At 46.7% G+C, this 26511-nt stretch overlaps 1 protein-coding gene across 1 annotated transcript; it reads left to right on the top strand.

Moving 5' to 3' along the window:
- The first annotated feature begins 711 nt into the window (after positions 1-711).
- On the top strand, positions 712-25432 carry CFAP45 (cilia and flagella associated protein 45). The gene is made up of 12 exons (XM_077259829.1): positions 712-829; positions 16194-16313; positions 16438-16571; positions 16745-16889; positions 16981-17151; positions 17512-17690; positions 17783-17912; positions 18170-18316; positions 24135-24248; positions 24420-24613; positions 24692-24916; positions 25118-25432. Exons 1-12 carry the CDS (start codon positions 827-829, stop codon positions 25191-25193), a joined length of 1638 nt encoding a protein of 545 aa, XP_077115944.1. The 5' UTR covers positions 712-826; the 3' UTR covers positions 25194-25432.
- The last annotated feature ends 1079 nt before the right edge of the window (positions 25433-26511 follow it).

Consider the following 26511-nt stretch of genomic DNA (forward strand, 5'->3'; position numbering starts at 1 on the left):
TATGGGGAGACCACACTTGTCTGGGTTTTTAGCCGACATGACAGTCTGATTATGGCGAGACCACACTTGTCGGGGTTTTTAGCCCACACGACTGTCTGATTATGGCGAGACGACACTTGTCTGGGTTTTTAGCCCACACGACAGACTGATTATGGGGAGACCACACTTGTCGAGGTTTTGGCCCACACGACTGTCTGATTATGGGGAGACCACACTTGTCAGGGTTTTTAGCCGACATGACAGTCTGATTACGGGGAGACCACACTTGTCTGGGTTTTTAGCCCACACGACTGTCTGATTATTGGGAGACCACACTTGTTGGGGTTTTTAGCCCATTTTTCCATGGGTCACGGCTCGTTTCTTTGCGCCTCCTTTAGTTTTTATTGACACCATTTGGAGTCACACATGACGGGGTTTATAGCGTTTTTGGGAAGGGCGGCTTTCACCAATGGATTCATTTGATGAATTTTACGAGCTTTGAAGTTCGCGCCCCCAACATGAATGGAGCGAGCTGCTGGGATCACAATCATCTCATTTCAGGTTTTTTTTTTTACATTGTACGCCCATTGCTGACCGTGCAGAGGATAATAATGCTGAGAAGGGGTTAATAAACATTGCAATGAAGGTTATATGTGCTCCCCATTGCAGAGGGGCTAGCCGCCGTGTACTGAGGGGAGACCTCAGTGATACGCTCCTGTATGCAGTCATAACGTCACTGCAGGAGCTTTCCCTGCTCTCATGGAGACCTGTCAACACCGGAAGCAGGCGTCGTCTTGACAACCAAACAACTGCAAGGGCTATCAGCTGAAGCCGGCCGAGCGCAGACATGGTGAGAACACAGGAGGGTCCGAGATAGGGAGCAGAGGGGGCAGGTGTCATGTATACACCTCAGTACTGTGTATATATCGTGCATACACCTCACTAGTGCATGTATATATTGTGTATACCTCACTGCTGTGTATATATCGTGTATACAGCTCACTACTATATATAATATATATATATATATATATATATAGTGTATACAGCTCACTACTGTGTATATATATATGTATACCCCTCACTACTGTGTATATATTGTGTATACACCTCACTACTGTATATAGATATATATATATATATATATATATATATCGTGTATACACCTCACTACTGTGTATATATTGTGTATACAGCTCACTACTGTGTATATATATCGTGTATACACCTCACTACTGTGTATATATTGTGTATACAGCTCACTACTGTGTATATATTGTGTATACACCTCACTACTGTATGTATATATATATATCGTGTATACACCTCACTACTGTGTGTATATTGTGTATACAGCTCACTACTGTGTATATATATAGTGTATACACCTCACTACTGTGTATATATTGTGTATACAGCTCAATACTGTGTATAGCGTATACAGCTCACTACTGTGTATATATTGTGTATACACCTCACTACTGTATATATATATCGTGTATACACCTCACTATTGTGGTGCTCACTGTATATTGTATATATCTCACTGCTGTGTATATATCGTGTATATAGCTCACCACTGTATACACACACTGCTCAAAACAATAACAACAGAATATAAGTCCAAGTACATCAAACTTCTGTGAAATCACACTGTCCACTCAGGAAGCAACACTGTTTGACAATCAATTTCACATGCTGTTGTGCAAATGGAATAGACAACAGATGGAAATTATTGGCAGTTATCAAGACACACTCAATAAAGGAGTGGTTCTGCAGGTGGGGACCACAGACCACGTCTCAGTACCAATGCTTTCTGGCTGATGTTTTGGTCACTTTTGAAAGTTGGTTGTGCTTTCACACTCGTGGTAGCATGAGACGGACTCTACAACCCACACAAGTGTCTCAGGTAGTGCAGCTCATCCAGGATGGCACATCAATGCGAGCTGTGACAAGAAGGTTTGCTGTGTCTGTCAGTGTAGTGTCCAGAGGCTGGAGTCGCTACCAGGAGACAGGCCAGTACACCAGGAGATGTGGAGGGGGCCATAGGAGGGTAACAACCCAGCAGCAGGACCGCTATCTCAGCCTGTGTGCAAGGAGGAACAGGAGGAGCACTGCCAGAGCCCAGCAAAATGACCTCCAGCAGGCCACAAATGTGCATTTGTCTGCACAAGTGGTTAGAAACCGGCTCCATGAGGATGGTCTGAGTGCACGACATCCACAGATGGGGGTTGTGCTCACAGCCCAACACCGTGCAGGATGCTTGGCATTTGCCACAGAACTCCAGGATTGGCAAATTTCCACTGACGCCCTGTGCTCTGCACAGATGAAAGCAGGTTAACAGTGAGCACAAGTGACAGACGTGACAGAGTCTGAAGACGCCGTGGAGAACGATCTTCTGCCTGAAACATCCTACAACATGACCGGTTTGGCAGTGGGTCAGTAATGGTCAGGGCTGCCACTAGAAATTTCGGGGCCTCATGCTGGCAAAATTTTCGGGGCCCCCTTGAGACTCTGCCCAGGCTCCACCTCAGCCCCGCCTCCACGCTCCACCCCTCGAACTGGCCACTGTCCCACCGCTCTCTCTTGGAAAATCTCCACTTCTCACCTATCACACATTGACAGTTTCCATCACCAGATCACACTTAAAGCTGGCAACTTTTGTTTTGGCCAAAAGATTTTTTAAGCCACCAAAATGACAAGGTAGACACTTTTGGCCAGTCTCTACTCTACTGTAACCTATTAAATATTTGTTAAAATATGCAATACAATTTAGGTTTATTTTTATTTATTTTTCAATTTTTAAAATGACCTATAATACCACATACAAGGAACAAATACCACAGCACCATGACCAGACACCATATTACCACCACAGTGACCGAATAATATCAAATACAAGGAACAAATACCACAACACCATGACCAGATCGCATATTACCACCACATAGTGACTAAATACTACAATACTGATCAGTAATAAAAAACACCCCACAATACTATCACCATAAGTGCCAGTATTCACAGGAGATCTGTACTTAGTATGCAGTGTCTGTGTACAGGTAATATTATTATTATTATTATTATTATTTATTGTTATAGCGCCATTTATTCCATGGCGCTTTACATGTGAGGAGGGGTATACATAATAAAAACAAGTACAATAATGTTAAACAATACAGGTCACGACTGGTACAGGAGGAGAGAGGACCCTGCCCGCGAAGGCTCACAATCTACAAGGGATGGGTGAGAATACAGTAGGTGAGGGTAGAGCTGGTCATGCAGCGGTTTGGTTGATCGGTGGTTACTGCAGGTTGTAGGCTTGTCGGAAGAGGTGAGTCTTCAGATTCTTTTTGAAGATTTTGATGGTAGGCGAGAGTCTGATGTGTTGTGGTAGAGGGTTCCAGAGTAGGGGTGATACGCGAGAGAAATCTTGTATACGATTGTGGGAAGAGGAGATAAGAGGGGAGTAGAGAAGGAGATCACCGGTGACATTATACACTGGTGCTCTGTATATAGTGTATAGGTAATACAGTGATCACCGGTGACATTATACACAGGAGCTCTGCATATAGTGTACAGTGTAGTGTCAGTGTATAGGTAACACACTGACTCACCAGTGACGTCTCTAGGTGAAGTCCTTCATCTTTCATCCAGAACAGATCGCCATCACTTCATCCAGCCAGGACTCGTTTCTGCAGGGAATAACACAGTTATCTCGAGTTCCGCTTGCAGAACACATTACTTAATTTTCCCAACTTCTACATTACACCACATGAAGAAGGCAACATAGTATCACTCTACACAGTAACAGGACCGCCCCCCATTTAAAACAGTATACTCAAAAAATAAAATAAATACATCACTGCAGTAATAATATCCCTTAATTAGCCCCTAGGGTAATAATATTCGCCATCCTAGCCCCCGTGTGTCTCATTCCTGGCATCAGCCATATGTTCCCGCATCCTGCCCTAATGAGTATCCATTCTGCCCCATATGATCTCCCCATCCTGCCCCATCTGTCTCCATCGTATCCATCCTGCCCCATGATCCTGCCCCATCTGTCTCCAATCCTGCCCCCAGTGTCTCCAATCATGCCCGTATCACCATTCTGCCCCGTCTCCAATCATGCCCCCATGTCTGCAATCATGCCCCCTGTGTCTCCATTCTGCCCCATCTGTTTCCAATCCTGCCCCATCTGTCTCCAGTCATGCCCCAGTGTCTCCAGTCATGCCGCCATGTTTTTCATCCTGCCCGTGTCTCCAATCATGCCCCGTATCTCCATTCTGCCCATGTCCAGCTTTCTGCCCCCATGTCCAGCTTTCTGCCCTCGTGTCCAGCATTCTGCCCCCGTGTCCAGCATATTGCCCCATGTCCAGCATACTGCCATGTGTCCAGAATACTCCCCCCGCGTCCAGCATACTGCCCCCGCGTCCAGCATTCTGCCCCCGCGTCCAGCATTCTGCCCCCGTGTCCAGCATTCTGCCCCCGTGTCCAGCATACTGCCCCCGTGTCCAGCATACTGCCCCCGTGTCCAGCATTCTGCCCGTGTCCAGCATTCTGCACCTGTGTCCAGCATACTGCCTGTGTCCAGCATACTGCCCCTGTGTCCAGCATTCTGCCCCTGTGTCCAGCATTCTGCCCCTGTATCCAGCATACTTCCCCTGTGTCCAGCATTCTGCCCCTGTGTCCAGTATTCTGCCCCTGTGTCCAGCATCTCCTCTGCCCCAGCGTGTCCAGCATTCTGCCCCCGTGTCCAGCATACTGCCCCCGTGTCCAGCATACTGCCCCCGTGACCAGCATTCTGCCCCTTTGTCCAGCATTCTGCCCCCGTGTCCAGCATTCTGCCCCTGTGTCCAGCATCTCCTCTGCCCCTGTGTCCAGCTTTCTGCCCCTTTGTCCAGCATTCTGCCCGTGTCCAGCATCTCCTCTGCCCCTGTGTCCAGCATTCTGCCCCTGTGTCCAGCATCTCCTCTGCCCCAGCGTGTCCAGCATTCTGCCCCCGTGTCCAGCATACTGCCCCTTTGTCCAGCATTCTGCCCCCGTGTCCAGCAAACTGCCCCCATGTCCAGCATTCTGCCCCTGTGTCCAGCATCTCCTCTTCCCCTGTGTCCAGCTTTCTGCCCCCGTGTCCAGCATTCTGCCCCCGTGTCCAGCATTTTACCCATGCACGGGCCCGCACGTCAATAGTGTGCCGCAGCGCCTGCAGGGGGGGGGCCCGGTGAGCAGATTAGACGGGGCCAATGCGGGCCCCCTCTGCCCACCGGGCCCCATACGCCAGTCATGGCTGTAATGCCCTGATGGCGGCCCTGGTAATGGTGTGGGGTGGCATTTCTTTGGAGGGCCGCACAGCCCACCATGTGCTCACCAGAGGTAGCCTGACTGCCATTAGGTACCAAGATGAGATCCTCAGACCCCTTGTGAGACCATATGCTGGTGCGGTTGGCCCTGGGTTCCTCCTAATGCAGGACAATGTCAGACCTCATGTGGCTGGAGTGGGTCAGCAGTTCCTGCAAGATGTAGGCATTGAAGCTATGGACTGGCCCGCCCGTTCCCCATACCTGAATCCGATTGAACACATCTGGGACATCATGTCTCGCTCCATCCACCAACGTCATGTTGCACCACAGACTGTCTAGGAGTTGGCGGATGCTTTAGTCCAGGTCTGGGAGGAGATCCCTCAGGAGACCATTCACCGCCTCATCATGAGCATGCCCTGGCATTGTAGGAAGATCATACAGGCACATGGAGGCCACACACAATACTGAGCATCATTTCCTTGTCTTGAGGCATTTCCACTGAAGTTGGATCAGCCTGTAACTTAATTTTTCTCTTTGATTTTGAGCATCATTCCAACTCCAGACCTCCGTGGGATATTAGTTGTGATATATTGATAATTTTTAGGTTTTATTGTTCTCAACACATTCTACTATGTAATGAATAAAGATTTACAACTGGAATATTTCATTCAGTGATATCTAGGATGTGGGATTTTAGTGTTCCCTTTATTTTTTTGAGCAGTATATATACTAGAAATAGGCCCGATGCTATCGCATCCGGAGTGCGGTGAAATTAATATCTGTGTATGCTTAGTGGTGCTGACAGGAGCAGCGGACATGTCTCACACCTTTTGCGCTTTCCAACATACAGTATCTGTTCTATATCATCCCTCTGCATTTTTGTATTGTATGTGTTGGGTCACTTGACCTCTTTCACCCCTTGTGCACTGTTTCTTCCTTGTTGTGTGCTGTATTTTGGTATCCGGTGTAGTGTTTCTTGAGTGGTGTTCGCTATGTGGTGTCTCCCCTGTGTGCTGTGTGTCTATTTACCCTATGTGGTCTCTTGTAAGCTGTTGTGACTATAAGTACTTGCGTGTCTCCGATAGTAGACACAATTATTATACAGTTTGGGACTGTGTTGAATTTGCTGCTGGCTGAGGTAATAAAAGTAACGTATATATTGGCGTGGTACTGGCTTTCTTTGTGCCGTAATGGTAATGAGGCCAAATATTTTTAGTTATTTTTTTGTTCATTACAGTTAAAATGGCAAATCCAGACGCAGTGCCTCAGTGGTATGAACTCTGTCCATACCAGTAGTAGACAGTATTTTTTGTGTCTCAGATAGTAGACAAAATTGATACACAGTATGGGACTGTGGAGACGTTTGTGCTGGATGAGGTAATCAAAAATCGTAAGTAAGCATGCTATTACTGGGAATAGCGGTGACATATATCTGTCACTTGCGCAGGCGCAGTTTGTGGCCGTAAGGCTGTTACTGCGGCTGCACAAGTAAAACATAGACGTCACCGCAGCCGCAGTAACAGCCGTGACATTACCACGCATGCAAGGGAAGAGCGGGTAGAGCGCGCTGTTGTGGCTGTTACTGCGCATGCGCGGGAATAGCGGAGACGTGTATGTCACTTAAACAGGCGCAGTTCGTGGCAATGAACTGCACCTGTGCAAGTGACACTACCAAGGTGCCGTATGGGATTCGGGGACAGCGGCCGGAAGTCCCACCTTGTGAATATATATGTGCCGCCTGATTGCTGCTGCTGCTGCGCGCTACTGAAGAGGAATGAATACCACGGTCTCCCATGAGTATTCAAGCAGCTGTGCTCTGCTTGTGAGCAGCGCATGATGTCCCTGCCATGCACTGCTTACAAGCATTAATCAGCTGCTGGCAGCGGAGCAGGACCCTGCAACTGCGAGGGAACGGAGGAAGGTAAGAGTAAAGGTTTGTTTTTTTTTAATCTTTTCTGATGGGGCCATGGATACCAGGACTGGGATAGGGCCAATCATACCAGTAAGGGGATGGGGCCAATCAATCATACCAGGATGCCAGGAAGAAATGAATATTCATTGCCCTCTACACCCATGGGTGTGGAATGCAGTGCATATTCATTTCTCTTTAGCAGCCGCCGGCTCCTGCCACTGTGAACCGTCGCTCCTCCGATACCGCTCCCCCACCTCCCCACCACAGCCAGAGCCAATATATTCGGACTATAAGACGCACCCCCCATTTTCCTCCATGTTTTGGGAGGAAAAAAGTAAGTCTTATAGTCCGAAAAATACGGTATATTGTGTATACCTCACTGCTGTGTATATGGAGCGGCCCCCAGACGCAGGACGGCGGGGTACTCGGTACCGGGTCTCTTGGTTCTGCGGAAGTCACGGTGGCCTGACCCGGTCCGTGGTCCTGCTAAGGGGCGCCCAATAAAAGGTGTAGGTGGTGGTGTAGGTCGCAGCAAATAACGAGGACACAGGGTTGAGGTCTCTTTACCTCTTTACTGAAGGCTTCGGCATCCGCAATCCAGAGCACTGCTAACAGGGCTGGTTGAGACCGGCCGGTCCGAAGGCACATCCAGAGTTCCCTTTGCAGGTGGAAATCAGTAGCCTTCCTACTAGCGCCTGGGTGTTGTAGTACTTCCCTGCTGAGCACCACGGGATAGTCCTCACAACTGTCGCGTATGTTTCTGATATTCTCTCTCCGTCCCCCAGATGATATGGATAGGACGCACCCGTATGACGGGGTAGGCCTGGAGTTATTTTATAGGGACCCTAGAGACGCCCCTCTCCCACAATTGCCTCCGTTGTCTTCATTAGGTGACTAAGGTGAGGCAGCCAACCTAAAATTAACTGCCCTGCCGTTGGTTTGAAGTAATGCGTAGAGCCCAATACTTCCACGGCGTTCCAGCCACCGGCTACGCGCCTCAGTAGGATGTTGCCGATCTCGGGGCACGACTCCTACTGGTTCTATCGCCTTTGTGCTGTGATCTCGTTTCTCACTTCTCCACAATATACTTCGCTTTGTGTCCTTTCTTAAGATGCCGCCGCAATGGAGTGCAGGCACGGCTCCGTAACGATCTGTCCTTTTGCTAGGCCTCTGTCAGGATCCCACCCCTGACAGGGACCCCCTTGAATCTTCCCAAGTAACGCTCTCCTCTCCCTAGATGTTACCTGGGCAAAACCCAGTCAGCTTCTCCCTAACTTCCTATCCAACCCCCAGTTTTACCAGAGTGTGAGGAGTGGCCTAATACATAGAACCCTTTGCTCCCCCTGGTGGCCGGAGTGTGAAGTGTAACGTGTGACTGTGATACCTGGTCAGGTGAACTCCTTTAGTGCAATCAGACGTACCATCACTCCCCTTAGTGGCGGAGCGACAGTACTGCAACGACCAGGACTCTGGGGCGCTGCATATATATCATGTATATAGCTCACTACTGTATATATAAATATATATATATATATATATATATATATATATATATACACAGTTAGGTCCATATATATTTGGACAGAGACAACATTTTTCTAATTTTGGTTATAGACATTACCACAATGAATTTTAAACAAAACAATTTAGATGCAGTTGAAGTTCAGACTTTCAGCTTTCATTTGAGGGTATCCACATTAAAATTGAATGAAGGGTTTAGGAGTTTCAGCTCCTTAACATGTGCCACCCTGTTTTTGAAGGGGCCAAAAGTAATTGGACAATTGACTCCAAGGCTATTTCATGGACAGGTGTGGGCAATCCCTTCGTTATGTCATTCTCAATTAAGCAGATAAAAGGCCTGGAGTTGATTTGAGGTGTGGTGCTTGCATTTGGAAGGTTTTGTTGTGAAGTAAACATGCGGTCAAAGGAGCTCTCCATGCAGGTGAAACAAGCCATCCTTAAGCTGCGAAAACAGAAAAAACCCATCCGAGAAATTGCTACAATATAAGGAGTGGCAAAATCTACAGTTTGGTACATCCCGAGAGAGAAAGAAAGCACTGGTGAACTCATTAATGCAAAAAGACCTGGGCGCCCAAGGAAGACAACAGTGGTGGATGGTCGCAGAATAATCTCCATGGTGAAGAGAAACCCCTTCACAACAGCCAACCAAGTGAACAACACTCTCCAGGAGGTCGGCGTATCAATATCCAAATCTACCATAAAGAGAAGACTGCATGAAAGTAAATACAGAGGGTTCACTGCACGGTGCAAGCCACTCATAAGCATCAAGAATAAAAAGGCTAGACTGGACTTTGCTATAAAACATCTAAAAAAGCCAGCACAGTTCTGGAAGAACATTCTTTGGACAGATGAAACCAAGATCAACCTCTACCAGAATGATGGAAAGAGAAAAGTATGGCGAAGGCGTGGTACAGCTCATGATCCAAAGCATACCACATCATCTGTAAAACACGGCGGAGGCAGTGTGATGGCTTGGGCATGCATGGCTGCCAGTGGCACTGGGTCACTAGTGTTTATTGATGATGTGACACAGGACAGAAGCAGCCGAATGAATTCTGAGGTATTCAGAGCCATACTGTGTGCTCAGATCCAGCCAAATGCAGCCAAACTGATTGGTCGTCATTTCATACTACAGATGGACAATGACCCAAAACATAAAGCCAAAGCAACCCAAGAGTTTATTAAAGCAAAGAAGTGGGATATTCTTGAATGGCCAAGTCAGTCACCTGATCTCAACCCAATTGAGCTTGCATTTCACTTGTTAAAGACTAAACTTCAGACAGAAAGCCCCACAAACAAACATTAACTGAAAACCACCGCAGTGAAGGCCTGGCAGAGCATCAAAAAGGAGGAAACACAGCATCTGGTGATGTCCATGAGTTCAAGACTTCAGGCTGCCATTGCCAACAAAGGGTTTTCAACCAAGTACTAGAAATGAACATTTTATTTAAAATTATTTAATCTGTCCAATTACTTTTGGTCTCTTTTAAAAACAGGGTGGCACATGTTAAGGATCTGAAACTCCTAAACCTTTCATCCAATTTTAATGTGGATACCCTCAAATGAAAACTGAAAGTCTGAACTTCAACTGCATCTGAATTGTTTTGTTTAAAATTCATTGTGGTAATGTCTATAACCAAAATTAGAAAAACGTTGTCTCTGTCCAAATATATATGGACCTAACTGTATATATATATATATATATATATATATATATATATATATATAGTACAGAGCAAAAGTTTGGACACACCTTCTCATTTAAAGATTTTTCTGTATTTTCATGACTATGAAAATTGTAAATTCACACTGAAGGCATCAAAACTATGAATTAACACATGTGGAATTATATACTTAACAAAAAAGTGTGAAACAACTGAAAATATGTCTTATATTCTAGGTTCTTCAAAGTAGCCGCCTTTTGCTTTGATGACTGCTTTGCACACTCTTGGCATTCTCTTGATGAGCTTCAAGAGGTAGTCACCGGAAATGGTCTTCCAACAATCTTGAAGGAGTTCTCAGTGCTTAGCACTAGTTGGCCCTTTTGCCTTCACTCTGCGGTCAAGCTCACCCCAAACCATCTCGATTCAGGTGTAGTGACTGTGGAGGCCAGGTCATCTGGCGTAGCACCCCATCACTCTCCTTCTTGGTCAAATAGCCATTACGCACCCTGGAGGTGTGTTTGGGGTCATTGTCCTGTTGAAAAATAAATGATGGTCCAACTAAAAGCAAACCGGATGGAATAGCATGCCGCTGCAAGATGCTGTGGTAGCCATGCTGGTTCAGTATGCCTTCAATTTTGAATAAATCTTCAACAGTGTCACCAGCAAAGCACCCCCACACCATCGCACCTCCTCCTCCATGCTTCACGGCGGGAACCAGGCATGTAGAGTCCATCTGTTCACCTTTTCTGCGTCGCACAAAGACACGGTGGTTGGAACCAAAGATCTCAAATTTGGACTCACCAGACCAAAGCACAGATTTCCACTGGTCTAATGTCCATTCCTTCTGTTCTTTAGCCCAAACAAGTCTCTTCTGCTTGTTGCCTGTCCTTAGCAGTGGTTTCCTAGCAGCTATTTTACTATGAAGGCCTGCTGCACAAAGTCTCCTCTTAACAGTTATTGTAGAGATGTGTCTGCTGCTAGAACTGTGTGGCATTGACTTGGTCTCTAATCTGAGCTGCTGTTAACCTGTGATTTCTGAGGCTGGTGACTTGGATAAACTTATCCTCAGAAGCAGAGGTGACTCTTGGTCTTCCTTTCCTGGGGCGGTCCTCATGTGAGCCAGTTTCTTTGTAGCACTTGATGGTTTTTGCCACTGAACTTGGGGACGCTTTCAAACTTTTCCCCATTTTTTGGTCTGACTGACCTTCATTTCTTAAAGTAATGATGGCCACTCGTTTTTCTTTACTTAGCTGCTTTTTTCTTGCCATAATACAAATTCTAACAGTCTACTCAGTATGACTATTAGCTGTGTATCCACCAGACTTCTGCGCAACACAACTGATGGTCCCAACCCCATTTATAAGGCAAGAAATACCACTTATTAAACCTGACAGTGCACACCTGTGAAGTGAAAACCATTTCCGGTGACTACTACTATAATTCCACATGTGTTAATTCATAGTTTTGATGCCTTCAGTGTGAATTTACAATTTTCATAGTCATGAAAATACAGAAAAATCTTTAAATGAGAAGGTGTGTCCAAACTTTTGCTCTGTACTGTACATATATATTGTAGTGCACTGGTAGCAGTGAATAAGCAGTGACCCACAAAGTTCAAACATAAAAGTCTTTTTCATGTGTTATCTTCACACAGAAAAGGTTCCAATCCTCACAAATGCATATAACTTCAGTGTTCAATTCACTCCAGTTCATAACAGCTTCCTTTAGATTGCAGTCACTACACATTCTAGTCCTCCTCTGACTAGTTCCATGGGTGTCTGCACCGATGTATCACAGTCTCTAGTCACAGCCATACACAGACCTTGACATCCTCCTGTCTGTCCTTCGGGCACAGGACAGTCTACCTCCGGTTCACCTCCGGGCACAAGACCTGTCCACATCTGTGACCAGACATCGTGGACAGCACCAACACTGTGTATGCTGTGGGTTGTCTCACTCTTTCCTTAACACACCTGAGACTCCTCAGACTCAATTCTAAAACCTCTCTATACTATAGGGCTTTTAACAATTGTAATCACAGCTACACCTGTGACTACAATGCCCCTCATGGCCTCACTATGCCTCTGTGCGTGCGCATCCTGGGAAGAACATACAGCGCCCCCTAGCTATAACAGGGGTCAATGCCTCATAATATGTATATATATATATATATATATATATATATATATATATATATTATATATATATATACAGTGCCTTGCGAAGGTTTTCGGCTCCCTGGAACTTTTCAATCTTTTCCCACATATCATGCTTCAAACATAAAGATACCAAATGTAAATTTTTGGTGAAGAATCAACCACAAGTGGAACACAATTGTGAAGTTGAATGAAATTTATTGGTTATTTTAAATTTTTGTGGACAATCAAAAACTGAAAAGTGGGGCGTGCAATATTATTCGGCCCCTTTAACTTACCATATTTTTCACTTTATAAGACGCTCCGGATTATAAGACGTACCATCAGCTCTGAGATCTCATCTCCCGCGATCTCGGTGCCAAGATCTCAATCTGCGCATGCGCCACCTCGCGCTGGCCATTTTTGCGGAGTCCACCGCCGCACAGGAGTCAGGAAACCATGAAAGAACTTGCGGGGGGCTCTGGCCTTTCACAAAATGTCAGCAGAGCCCCTCGCATCACTGGGGACACGGCGCAGCACCGCCACCGTGGACACAGCGCAGCTCCACCACCGGGACACAGCGCAGCACCGCCACTGGGACACAGCGCAGCACCACCAGCGGGACACCCGTAGACTACCTCTTGAAGCTTATCAAGAGAATGCCAAGAGTGTGCAAAGCAGTCATCAAAGCAAAAGGTGGCTACTTTGAAGAACCTAGAATATAAGACATAATTTCAGTTGTTTCACGTTAAGTATATAATTCCACATGTGTTAATTCATAGTTTTGATGCCTCCAGTGTGAATTTACAATTTTCATAGTCATGAAAATACAGAAAAATCTTTAAATGAGAAGGTGTGTCCAAACTTTTGGTCTGTACTGTAACGTAGTAACGTAGTCCGTCTAACGGATGCCAGTAACGTAATGTGAACCCAGCCTAAGTGATTTCATGATTGAGAACAGGGTTCTCTGTTTGGTGATCTTTTTCACACAACTGTATGTACCGTATATCGTGTATACACTTCACTACTGTTTGTGTGTATATGTATTGTAGCATAGCGCCTACTACGTGTCTTGGGGGACACTCGCTTGGCAGCAGAATCAAAGCACTCGGGCACGGTTTTCTATCAAAAAACAGGCTTTTCGGTTTATTTCACATAATGTAAACCACATCCACAGGAACTTGGTAACAGTTTGAAAACAGTCTGCATATATTCATCTTTACCACAGTTCGTCTCTTACTCCGGTCAGCATTATACACGGTTTTCAGACCGTTACCCGTTGGCAACCTTTACGGGTTCCTGGACACCCCTTGGCCTCTGAGGTACCCATACGCAACGTCTCTCACTCACACTGACTTCAGGTCAGTCCCAGGTCCTCAACACAGACCTCCCAGGTCTACGGTCTCCAGGTGCTTCCAGGATGACTCCACTCGCCGGAGCCTCCAACACCAACCGTCCGTGCTATGTCCAGCACGCAGGCTCTCCAGCCTGGAATGGTCACTGTGTGCTTCCAGGATGTCTGTCCCCACCTGGGACCGTCCAGCACACAGGCCACTTTGCAGTGTCCTGCCAGGACACACGGAAGTGTGTCCACCCTGACGGACACTTACCCACTAACACTCACATTCCACCATGTGCGCCACACACCTCCTTTACATAGGTGTAACCACACCCAGGTACCTGTCACATGGCTAGTCAGCTAAGCGTGACATCACCACAGGTCCTTGCACACCATATATATGCCTCAATGCATATCTCAAGGAGGACACACAGCGCCCCCTAGCTGCCACAGGGGTCGCTATACCACATATTCCCCCCCTCTGTTCAAACCCGTAGGGTTGAACACTTATCACACACCATCTTCATCATCACACCTTTGTCAGGTATTTTCCCCACCCCCAGCAGTCAACATGTAAACCCTGAGCTTTAGCCGACAAGTCACAACATTTTTGTAACAAGGTCTCCCACCAATGTCATGTCCGTAAGTTGGGATCGTCCACCTTCTTCCCCGGTCACGCCCAACCCAGGACCGTCAACCACAAGGGCACTCTCCGCACCAACCTCCATACCCAACAATTCATTTGCCCCGGACAACAGTCCGACTGCATCACCCTTTTGGGACGCTCCGCCCCCTTTTGGGAAACCACCATTTGGCAGAAACCCACCCTTTTTTGGAAACCACCATTTGGCAGAACTCCACCCCTTTTTTTGGGAAACCACCATTTGGCGGAACTCCACCCCTTTTAACAACCATCTTTTGGAAACCACCATGTCGCTTTGGGTCGCACTGGCCCTTTAAGAGTCTGCACAGAGAAAAAAAAATGTTCTTTTTTTTTTCTCAACACTTCACCAGCTCCTGCTGGCAATCACAAGCCGCTGCTGAACCTCTTGCAGCCGCACTCCACAATGCTCTGGACGGCTCCACTGCAGACTTCGTGGACCCGCCGATCCACACCAAGACGCTTGTCACCTTCGTAACCCCGCCGAGTTACAGCAAGACGCTTGTCCCCTTCATGGACTCGCCGATCCACAACAAGACGCTTGTCACCTTCGTAACCCCGCCGAGTTACAACATTGCAGCACAAACACATTTTGCTCACTGATCCCGATCAGTATCACACGGTTGTCAGACCGTTCGACTCCTCTGGCTTAGCCAGCACCGCCCATGTGCTTCTTAGGGAACCGTTTGCCCGCTTCGAGCACCAATTGTAGCGTTTCACCCGCTACGGGTCTTGGGGGACACTCACTTGGCAGCAGAATCAAAGCACTCGGGCACGGTTTTCTATCAAAAAACAGGCTTTTCGGTTTATTTCACATAATGTAAACCACATCCACAGGAACTTGGTAACAGTTTGAACACAGGCTGCATATATTCATCTTTACCACAGTTCGTCTCTTACCCCGGTCAGCATTATACACGGTTTTCAGACCGTTACCCGTTGGCAACCTTTACGGGCTCCTGGACACCCCTTGGCCTCCGAGGTGCCCATACACAACGTCTCTCACTCACACTGACTTCAGGTCAGTCCCAGGTCCTCAACACAGACCTCCCAGGTCTACGGTCTCCAGGTGCTTCCAGGATGACTCCACTCGCCGGAGCCTCCAACACCAACCGTCCGTGCTATGTCTAGCACGCAGGCTCTCCAGCCTGGAATGGTCACTGTGTGCTTCCAGGACGTCTGTCCCCACCTGGGACCGTCCAGCACACAGGCCACTTTGCAGTGTCCTGCCAGGACACACAGAAGTGTGTCCACCCTGACGGACACTTACCCACTAACACTCACATTCCACCATGTGATCCACACACCTCCTTTACATAGGTGTAACCACACCCAGGTACCTGTCACATGGCTAGTCAGGTAAGCGTGACATCACCACAGGTCCTTGCACACCATATATATGCCTCAATGCATATCTCAAGGAGCACACACAGCGCCCCCTAGCTGCCACAGGGGTCGCTATACCACAGTATATATAAATATATATTGTGTATACACCTTAATACTGTGTGTATGTATATAATACTGTATATATATATATATATATATATATATATATATATATATGATGTATATTTGTTGTGTTTACACCACACTAATGTGTATCTATCTATTGTGTGTACACCTAACTACTGTATATATGGTGTATACACATAATGTCTCTATTCATATTCTCTTTGCAGTCGGAGAGCGTTGTTGGGTCGATCAGCTCCGGATCTGTCGGTTCCCACCGATCGAAAGCCCGAAAGTACCGCACCAAGGCTCTGAGCTCAGAGATAGATGAGAGTCTGTTTGGAGTGAAGGTGATGATGATGGTGTTGGCAGTACACTTGTAGAAGCATCATTTATCTCCTCATCTGGATAAGTAGTTGTAGATATAAATCCTGAAAAAACACATTTTAATATAAATTATGTTTTCCTAAACAGCAACAAGCGAGAAATGAGGCTCTGGTTGCAAAGAAAGGCGAAACCGGACGTCGTAAAGCAGCATCAGCCCCGTCACGGGGTCACAAGCCTGAGACGATCCGGATAATCACCAGCGACCTGATCCGAGACCTAATGTAAGTGACGGCTGATGTGTCACACTATTGAGTATAGGAGAACATGGCCAACGAAGGTTGGAAGGATGTCCACGTAAGAAATTTGCCCAAGCCATTGACTGTTATGTAAGCAGCAGGAAAGTGGCTGATAACAGTAAAGCACAGCCTAATTACATTCTATTCTACATTGGCAGCGTGCCTTCCGAGGACCCCTCTGGACTCTCCCTGATCATGACTAACCAGGACTTCTGTCGCATTAAGGACCGGGCCCAAGTCCTGACCAAGGCGGTGCGGGAGAAGGCAATGCAGACTATGAAAGAAGAAAAAGAGGCGGCCATTGTAAGACCCTGTGTGAATATGGAGGGTCACCTGGAAGGTGTGGGGGGTGGAGAGGGTAGCCATCACACTAACGACTGTCTTTTGTTGTCAGGACGCCGTTAATGATCGGAAGAACTTCATGAAACAGAAGGAGATGCTCCGCAAGAAGAACGAGAAGCTGAGCGAACTGGAGGAGGAGGCCCGGCAGAGGGCACAATACCTGCTACAGCGCGCCAATACCATGCGCATGGAGCAGGAGGACGAGATAAAGAAACTGAGCGAGGTGGGTGAAGAAACAGCTGTAAGTGGCAAGCAGCAGAGCTGATCCACTCCGTGAAAAGGGATAGCTATACCGCTGATGACCACTAGGTGGCAGACTGTCTCCTCCGTTCGCATGTCCCAGCATGCTCTGTCAGGCAATGTTAGTATTATTATTATTATACATTTTTATAGCGCCATTTATTCCATGGCGCTTTACATGTGAACGGGGCAAATATAGACAAGTACAATAAACATGAGTTAAACAAGGCACACACAAGTACAGAAGGAGAGAGGACCCTGCCCGTGAAGGCTCGCAGTCTACAGTACACCCACTTTTACTAAAATCTCAGAAAAATTATTTTTTTCCACCTCACCCCCGCAGATGATTTTGAGCGCCAAGTGCCACGCTATACGTGACGCCCAAATCCTTGAGAAAAGCCTGATATCCAAGGAGATAGGGGACGAGGGGAAGAGACTAGACCAAATGATGGAGGTGGAGCGGCAGAAAGCCATCAAGATGCAGGAGGAGATCGAGGAGATGCGCAAACTGGAAAAGATCAGGTATTTTTTGTGTTCACCTGTGATAATGCTGACTGATTCCCAGGGAAACCGTTATAAAGCAGTCATGACAAGACGTGGCTTTTTCTCTTCAGGGGAAAACTTCACATCATTCAGCAGATGGAAGAAAATGAGCAATCGAGGATCCTGCAGGAGGAACAGCGAGACCAAGAAGCCCAGCAGATGCTCCACTACCTGGAGGAGCTACAGATGGAGGACTACAGGGTGAGCGGTACGGGCACATGGGCTGTGGTGCGGATAGACCACCCCTGGTTAGGAAGCAGGGAATACTGGTTGACAATTGTTCTAGAAGCAACACTGATGGCCATATTGGTTGTCAGCCCGCTCTTCTAAACAGTCCAGATTATGGGATGCTGGATTATAGGACACCACGGCATCCTGACATTTGTACTGATAACATAAATGAATAGTCAGATAAGATCCTGAGTTCTATTTTTGAGTATTTTCTTGATTTCCAACAGGACATGGAAAAGAAAAGACAAGAACAACTGGAAACCCAGACCGAAATCAAACGTGTCAATGCCGAGAATGAGAGGAAGAAGATGGAGAGGAAGGAGCAAGAGCGGCTGGCGGATTTGCGGGTGCTAGAATACACCAATCACAAACTGGTAAACCCAGTTGATGGGGCCTGAAATTAAAGGCACATCTCACTTAGCAGACTTAACACCTTCACAACATATGATGTATATTTACGTGAAAGGTAGTCTCCCTGATTTTTTGATGCTCGCACACCGAGCCGATATTTTTACCCGCACATGATGGCCGATTTAATCAGCCACCATGTGCCTTTAACAAGTGTAGGCAGAGCAGTTCTCCACCCACTGCTGTTAATCAGTTAAATCTCGTTATCAATCAATGTCAAAGAGATATAATATGTACCAACTGGAAGCATGTCATTCATCCCACCCATCAGTGCCTGTCATTCTGAATCTCCTGTGAGCGCTGTCTCGTGTTGCCGGCGTTCGTAGAAGATCTTGATTTCTGCAACACATAGCAGAGCTGAAGCCTTCCTGTTTACAGCAAAGGCGATCGGACTATCACAGCTTCAAGATCCCTAACAAATGCAGTAAAAAGTGAGAAAAATAGTTAAAAAAAAGCAAAAGTTCAAATCACCTCTTTGCCCCATTGAAATTAAAACAATTATAAAAATACACATATTTGGTATCGCTGCATTCATAAAAGTTCGATCTATCAAAATATAAATTAATCCGATCGGTAAACGGTGTAAGGAAAAATGTTAAAAAGCCAGAGTAACTTTTTTTGCCGCCCCAACATTGTAACAAAATTCAATAAGGGGCGATCAAAACATCGTACCTACCCCAAAATGGTATCAGTAAAATTGTCAGCTCAAAAATAAGTTTTCACACAACCCCAGATCACGAAAAATGAGAACGTTACTGGTCAAAAAAAAAAATTTTCTAACAAATTTCAGAATTTTTTTTTTACTACTTAAATTAAAAAACTATAAATGTTTAATCAGTAAGAAGACTATTAAACTATATTAAATGTTTAATATCTACATACTTGTACTGTCTTGGGGAATCCTATTGCTAAGTCAGTTTTAAAAAAACACCATTAGAGGAAAAACCTCCACTATACTAAGCAAAAAAACACCAGAACACAGGTAGAGATGCTTACCTGTTCAAGGCCTCCAACAATTGCACTAACCAGGGTGCACCAGGCCCAAGTAGAGATAGCAAATACACAGGTGCAAATAATACCTATGCAGCCAACCTACAATCAGGAATTGGCCGCTTGGAGCACCCGTGCAAAAAATAGTCTGTATGTGGCATGTTCACACAGGAATGCAAAGTATATGGTGCAAGGCCTATTAATGACGCCATATGTATGGCGGGCTAACCATGATGCATCCTGTGTGAACAGAGGCCACAGTGTACAGAGCCATCTAGGGCCCAGAAGCACCCTGGAAAAATATACAGTGCACCAAAAACATAACAATGTATGCAAGGTATTGGTTGATATTATGGCCACAATATTTAAGCTGCCAACCCACGTCAAGGGTCCTTGTATCTTGGCAGTCCTAATCTAAAAAAACACCATTAGAGGAAAAACCTCCACTATACTAAGCAAAAAAACACCAGAACACAGGTAGAGATGCTTACCTGTTAAAGGCCTCCAACAATTGCACTAACCAGGGTGCACCAGGCCCAAGTAGAGATAGCAAATACACAGGTGCAAATAATACCTATGCAGCCAACCTACAATCAGGAATTGGCCGCTTGGAGCACCCGTGCAAAAAATAGTCTGTATGTGGCATGTTCACACAGGAATGCAAAGTATATGGTGCAAGGCCTATTAATGACGCCATATGTATGGCGGGCTAACCATGATGCATCCTGTGTGAACAGAGGCCACAGTGTACAGAGCCATCTAGGGCCCAGAAGCACCCTGGAAAAATATACAGTGCACCAAAAACATAACAATGTATGCAAGGTATTGGTTGATATTATGGCCACAATATTTAAGCTGCCAACCCACGTCAAGGGTCCTTGTATCTTGGCAGTCCTAATCTAAAAAAACACCATTAGAGGAAAAACCTCCACTATACTAAGCAAAAAAACACCAGAACACAGGTAGAGATGCTTACCTGTTAAAGGCCTCCAACAATTGCACTAACCAGGGTGCACCAGGCCCAAGTAGAGATAGCAAATACACAGGTGCAAATAATACCTATGCAGCCAACCTACAATCAGGAATTGGCCGCTTGGAGCACCCGTGCAAAAAATAGTCTGTATGTGGCATGTTCACACAGGAATGCAAAGTATATGGTGCAAAGCCTATTAATGACGCCATATGTATGGCGGGCTAACCATGATGCATCCTGTGTGAACAGAGGCCACAGTGTACAGAGCCATCTAGGGCCCAGAAGCACCCTGGAAAAATATACAGTGCACCAAAAACATAACAATGTATGCAAGGTATTGGTTGATATTATGGCCACAATATTTAAGCTGCCAACCCACGTCAAGGGTCCTTGTATCTTGGGCTATCTCTACTTGGGCCTGGTGCACCCTGGTTAGTGCAATTGTTGGAGGCCTTGAACAGGTAAGCATCTCTACCTGTGTTCTGGTGTTTTTTTGCTAAGTCAGTTTTACCATATAATGAATATGTTAAATAAAAAAAAATTGCGGAATTGCACTTTTTTTTGCAATTTCAACACACTTGGAATTTTTTCTCGCTTTCTAGTGTATCACATGATAAAATGAATGGTGTCATTCAGAAGTACAACTTGTCCCGCAAAACACAAACTCTCATATGGCTATGGGGATGGGAACAAAAAAAGTTTGGGCTCTTGGAAGAAAGGGAGAAAAAAATCAAAAGCGCAAAAAAACCGGAAAATCGCAAGGTCATGAAAGTGTTAAATGGGTTCTCTGCTTTTAATAGGTTTCCTGATTGCAAAGTCTCCTAGCAGAGGCATAGCTAGGGTTTTGGTTCAAGGGGGCAAAGCTTCTGAGTGGGCCCCTAACAAGGTAACCTTGATTACAATTCGGTGACGCGCCCTAATAGTGGATGAGTGGAGAACCGACATAGATATTTCCGCCATATGGTCAGTGGTAAATACTGTCCTACAGAACATATAAGAGATCACTGCACAGTTACAGATAATGTCTTACCGCTTATGTTCTCTGATGGAATCGTTCATTTTTCCCGTCTTTTCCATCTGGCCCAGACCGACATGACAACTTCTTCCAGCCAGGACTCGTCTGCAGAGAATACAACAAAGACACATTTCACTTCTCACATTCCAGCCCCTTCACCATCTATTCCCAATCTGCACAAACTCCTCATCCTGCTGATACCCCAATACTGAGCCACTGCTGCCGTATGTGTCCCTATTACTGCACCTGATACCCCGATACTGAGCCGCTGCTGCCGTATGTGTCCCTATTACTGCATCTGATACCCCGATACTGAGCTGCTGCTGCCGTATATGTCCCTATTACTGAACCTGATACCCCAATACTGAGCCGCTGCTGCCGTACGTGACCCTATTACTGCACCTGATACCCCAATACTGAGCCGCTGCTGCCGTATGTGTCCCTATTACTGCACCTGATACCCCAATACTGAGCCGCTGCTGCCATATGTGACCCTATTACTGCACCTGATACCCCAATACTGAGCCGCTGCTGCCATATGTGTCCCTATTAATGCACCTGATACCCCAATACTGAGCCGCAGCTGCCGTATGTGTCCCTATTACTGCACCTGATACCCCGATACTGAGCCGCTGCTGTCGTATGTGTCCCTATTACTGCCCCTGATACCCCAATACTGAGCCACTGCTGCCGTATGTAACTGTATTACTCCACCTAATACCCCAATACTGAGCCGCTGCTGCCGTATGTGTCCTTATTACTGCACTTGATACCCCAATACTGAGCCGCTGCTGCCGTATGTGACCCTATTACTGCACCTGCTGTGTAAATTCTAAAGCACCCCTCTATAATATAGTAATGCCGGGTGCAAGTGCCCTAGAAAACAGTGCCCATATTTTGCCCCCTAGAAAGTAATATTGCCCTGTGTGCCCCTTTGATAGTCACAGTAACCCGAGTTCCCCTATAACAATAAGTGCCCACTTTACATTTAATAATGTCCCGAGTCTCCCCTGTACAGCTCCTCTATACACAGTATGATGCCCCCTCACTGTATAGTACCACCCACACAGTATACTGACCCCTTAGTAGACTCCAAACTGTTTGATGGCTCCAACACTGTATGATAGCCCCTTCACTGTAATCCCCACACTGCATGATGGCCCCATAGATAACCTCCATATAGTATAATGTGCCAGATAGTCTTCAATATAGTACAAGACAGTACCCCTATAGGCAGACCCTGTAGTGTAAGACAGTACCCCTATAGGCAGACCCTGTAGTGTAAGACAGTACCCCATAGGCAGACCCTGTGGTATAAGGCAGTACCCCCTATAGGCAGACCCTGTGGTATAAGGCAGTACCCCTATAGCCAGACCCTGTGGTATAAGGCAGCACCCCTACCATAGGCAGATCCTGTAGTGTATAAGGCAGCCCCCCATAGGCAGATCCTATAGTGTATGAGGCAGCACCCCCCATAGGCAGATACTGTAGTGTATAAGGCAGCCCCCCATTGGCAGATCCTATAGTGTATGAGGCAGCACCCCCCATAGGCAGATTTTGTAGTATAAGGCAGCACCCCCCCATAGGCAGATCCTGTAGTGTGTTAGGCAGCCCCCATAGGCAGATCCTGTAGTTTAGAAGGCAGCACCCCCCATAGGCAGATCCTGTAGTGTATTAGGCAGCCCCCATAGGCAGATCCTGTAGTGTATTAGGCAGCCCCCATAAGCAGATCCTGTAGTGTATTAGGCAGCCCCCCATAGACAGATCCTTTAGTGTATAAGGCAGCCCCCCATAGGCAGATCATGTAGTGTATTAGGCAGCCCCCCATAGGCAGATCCTGTAGTGTATAAGGCAGCACCCCCCATAGGCAGATCCTGTAGTGTATTAGGCAGCCCCCCATAGGCAGATCCTGTAGTGTATTAGGCAGCCAACATAGACAGATCCTGTACTGTATAAGGCAGCAACCCCCATAGGCAGATCCTGTAGTGTATTAGGCAGCCCCCCATAGGCAGATCCTGTAGTGTATTAGGCAGCCCCCCCATAAGCTGATCCTGTAGTGTATTAGGCAGCCCCCAATAGGCAGATCCTTTAGTGTATAAGGCAGCTCCCCCATAGGCAGATCCTGTAGTGTATTAGGCAGCCCCCCATAGGCAGATCCTGTAGTGTATAAGGCAGCACCCCCCCATAGGCAGATCCTGTAGTGTATTAGGCAGCCCTCCCATAAGCAGATCCTGTAGTGTATTATGCAGCCCCCCATAGGCTGATCCTTTAGTGTATAAGGCAGTACCCCCAATAGGCAGATCCTGTAGTGTAATAAGGCTGCACCCCCCCATAGGCAGATCCTGTAATGTATAAGGCAGCACCCCCCCCATAGGCAGATCCTGTAGTGTATAAGGCAGCACCCATAAAAAAAACACAATAAATACTCACCTCTCTTTCTCCTTGCTCCAGTGGTGCTACCTGCTCCCGCTCGTCCTGACAGTGGGCGCCGGGCGGTGACTTCATTGCGCCTACTGTCAGTGTCGGCGTCTGCTCTGCGATGTCAGATGCTGACAGGGGATGATGGGGGAAGGAGCGCAGCGCTCCTTCTCTCATCAATGCGGTGAGCTGTATCGGCTAGCTGCCGATACAGGTCACCATGCGATGACGGGCGGGGGGCCCACTGCTCGCTCCGGGCCCCCCGCCTGCTCAGGGGCCCCATAGTGGCAGAGCAGGGAGATTGATTCTCCCTGCTCTGACGCAGAATGTAACTGTATCGGTGTGCTGTGCGCTTGTGGATGACCAGTGTCTTTATTACCGCACACAGGCTCGAGAAGCAGAATATGAGGCGGAACAGGAAAAAATTAAGAAGGAAAAAGAAAAAGAAGTTGCTCGCCTCCGAGCGTTGCAGGAAAGAGCCCAGGACCACCACGCAGAGCAAGTACGTGCCGTTTAGATAGGAGCTGCCCGGACAATCAGCAGCAATATACATCCTTAGATGCTGTAGGCAGTGGCAGCATATAGGTGGTTAGGTATAGCGGGGCGCTCCTTGTGTCCCCTTATCCAGTCCCCATGGCTATTGATGGCCTGTCTAATATGTCTTCTGTTCTAGGATGCTCTCCGGGCAAAGCGAAACCAAGAAGCCATGGAGCGATCGTGGCGTCAAAAAGAGAAGGAGGAGGCTATGAAACAAGCAGAGATGAACTCCACCTTGAAGAAAACTCGCCTGGAGCAGGTGGCTCAGAAGGAGCACTTCTTGGCCGTTCAGGCTCAGCGGGACCGGGCTGAGTTTGACAGGGTTTTAAGGTACGAAGAGCAGCCATTACAGGCTATTTTCATTTAGGCGTGGCTCCTTATAGTCCTCTCTGGATCTTCCCACATCAGGGTCCAGCAGGAGCTGATGGAGAAAGAGCGCAAAGAGCAGGCGGCTAAGGCCAGCGAGCTGGCCATGCACGCCGGAGAGCTAAGGCGCCAAGTGCGAGAGAACGAGCAGAGGCAGGTCATCGAGCGGATCGCACACTTTGATGAGGGGAAGAGACTGGACGAAGAGGCGCGGCAGCGCAGAGCACGTCTGGACGAACTGAAACAGAAAAAGCTGGATGAACTTCGGTGGGTATGACAGACACAAAACGCCGTCTTGGACTCATTTTTCTTTTTTTTTTTTTAGCTAACGTAAATCCACATGGGGGCAGTTGCCATATTGTCAGTCACTTTCCCAGACACAGATGTAGCGCTGGCATAAGAAAACGACTCTGGTTCGCTTTGCAGTATAGTCACCGATCATCTATTCTTGTTCCTGTTGTCTTTTAGAATGGCCGGACTCCCTGACAAGTACTGCTCAATGGTCGCACGAAAAGCTATTGCTCCTCTCACCACTGTCCTCTAAGGAGCGGAGACCCCCAGAATTGTGTCACCTGTCACATCTTATCTGTAGATGACAATATGTACATTTGTCCTTGCATCATCTGTGCAGTTTATAGACTGTCATTCCTTTTGCAGAGGGCAGTACATAGGAATGTATTCACGTAAAGCGCATCTCAGTAAAGGCCTCACTCATTGAAGAGTGTTATGAAAGCCAGCAGCAAGATCTGTGCAGTGGCTGTAATAAAAAAGCTGTGTCAGTGATTATACTGTAGGCTGTTTTTGTAACTTTTTACGTATGTGCACCTTGTTAATTAAAGCCAGCAGAAAAAATGGGAAGTGTACAGATCGGAGCAACGAGCCTGACAGGGACCAAACTGTCTCAATGGACAAACCAACGCCTCAACGGACGTCCCTAAACTAGCAGGTTTCTTGCCGCTCTTAAACGCAGATATACAGCAGATCTCATAGGGTGCACTCCGTATACTGGGGTGTTCCCAATATACAGCAGGTCTTGTGGGGTGCTCCCAGTATATGGCTGGTTTCTTGGACCATTCCCATTATATGGGAATCTTAGATCCTTCTGGTATATGGCAGGTCTCATTGGGTTCTTTGTGAATAAAGATAATTGGAGTGGTGACTTCAAAAATTAAACATGATTTTATTGATACAATGACAAGTAACATACATAATATTATACAAAAAAATTATTGAGGAAGGAAAAGGTAGGATCCTCATTTTTTTATTAAAGCTAACCTGTCATTATAGAATACTGTGGATAAACCCTGGAAGGTGGTGGCCGCATCTTATATCCGCCAAACCTGGTGAGAGGTTTGCTTTAAGACTGCGCTATTTGTATCTGTAAGTATTTACCAAAAGTGGTCAAAGGAAGGACAACTCATAATCGTCGGTACCACAAAGTGCTGTAAGTGTTGCTATCATAGGAAGGTATGAGATTGTGCAGAGCATCACAGTCAGGAGTCAGGAGGCACTAAGCATGACAGCTTGCTGCAGACCGGTCAGAGATTTCACACCAGAGGACTACATCAGAGATCATGTGGAGTCCATGTCTAGATGGGGCAAAGCAGTTCTGGCAGCACAAGTCAAAGCCATGCAATACTAGCCAGGTTGTTTTACTGTAATGGATTTCATCTGTATTATCTCTGGGTTTCCGCTTTGATTTCTTTCTTAGTCGTCCTGTGCAGTGAATAGAGGTTCACTGCTCAGAAGCCAAACCTTATTTCCCTAATTACGCCCTCTATTATGTGACTGCATCGGGCTTCCTCCTTCCTATTTTGTGTTTTGAGACACGTGAGATGCCTGATAAAGAGTTATTATAAAGG

Source organism: Ranitomeya variabilis, chromosome 1 (assembly GCF_051348905.1).
Source record: "Ranitomeya variabilis isolate aRanVar5 chromosome 1, aRanVar5.hap1, whole genome shotgun sequence".
NCBI classification, from domain to species: domain Eukaryota; kingdom Metazoa; phylum Chordata; class Amphibia; order Anura; family Dendrobatidae; genus Ranitomeya; species Ranitomeya variabilis.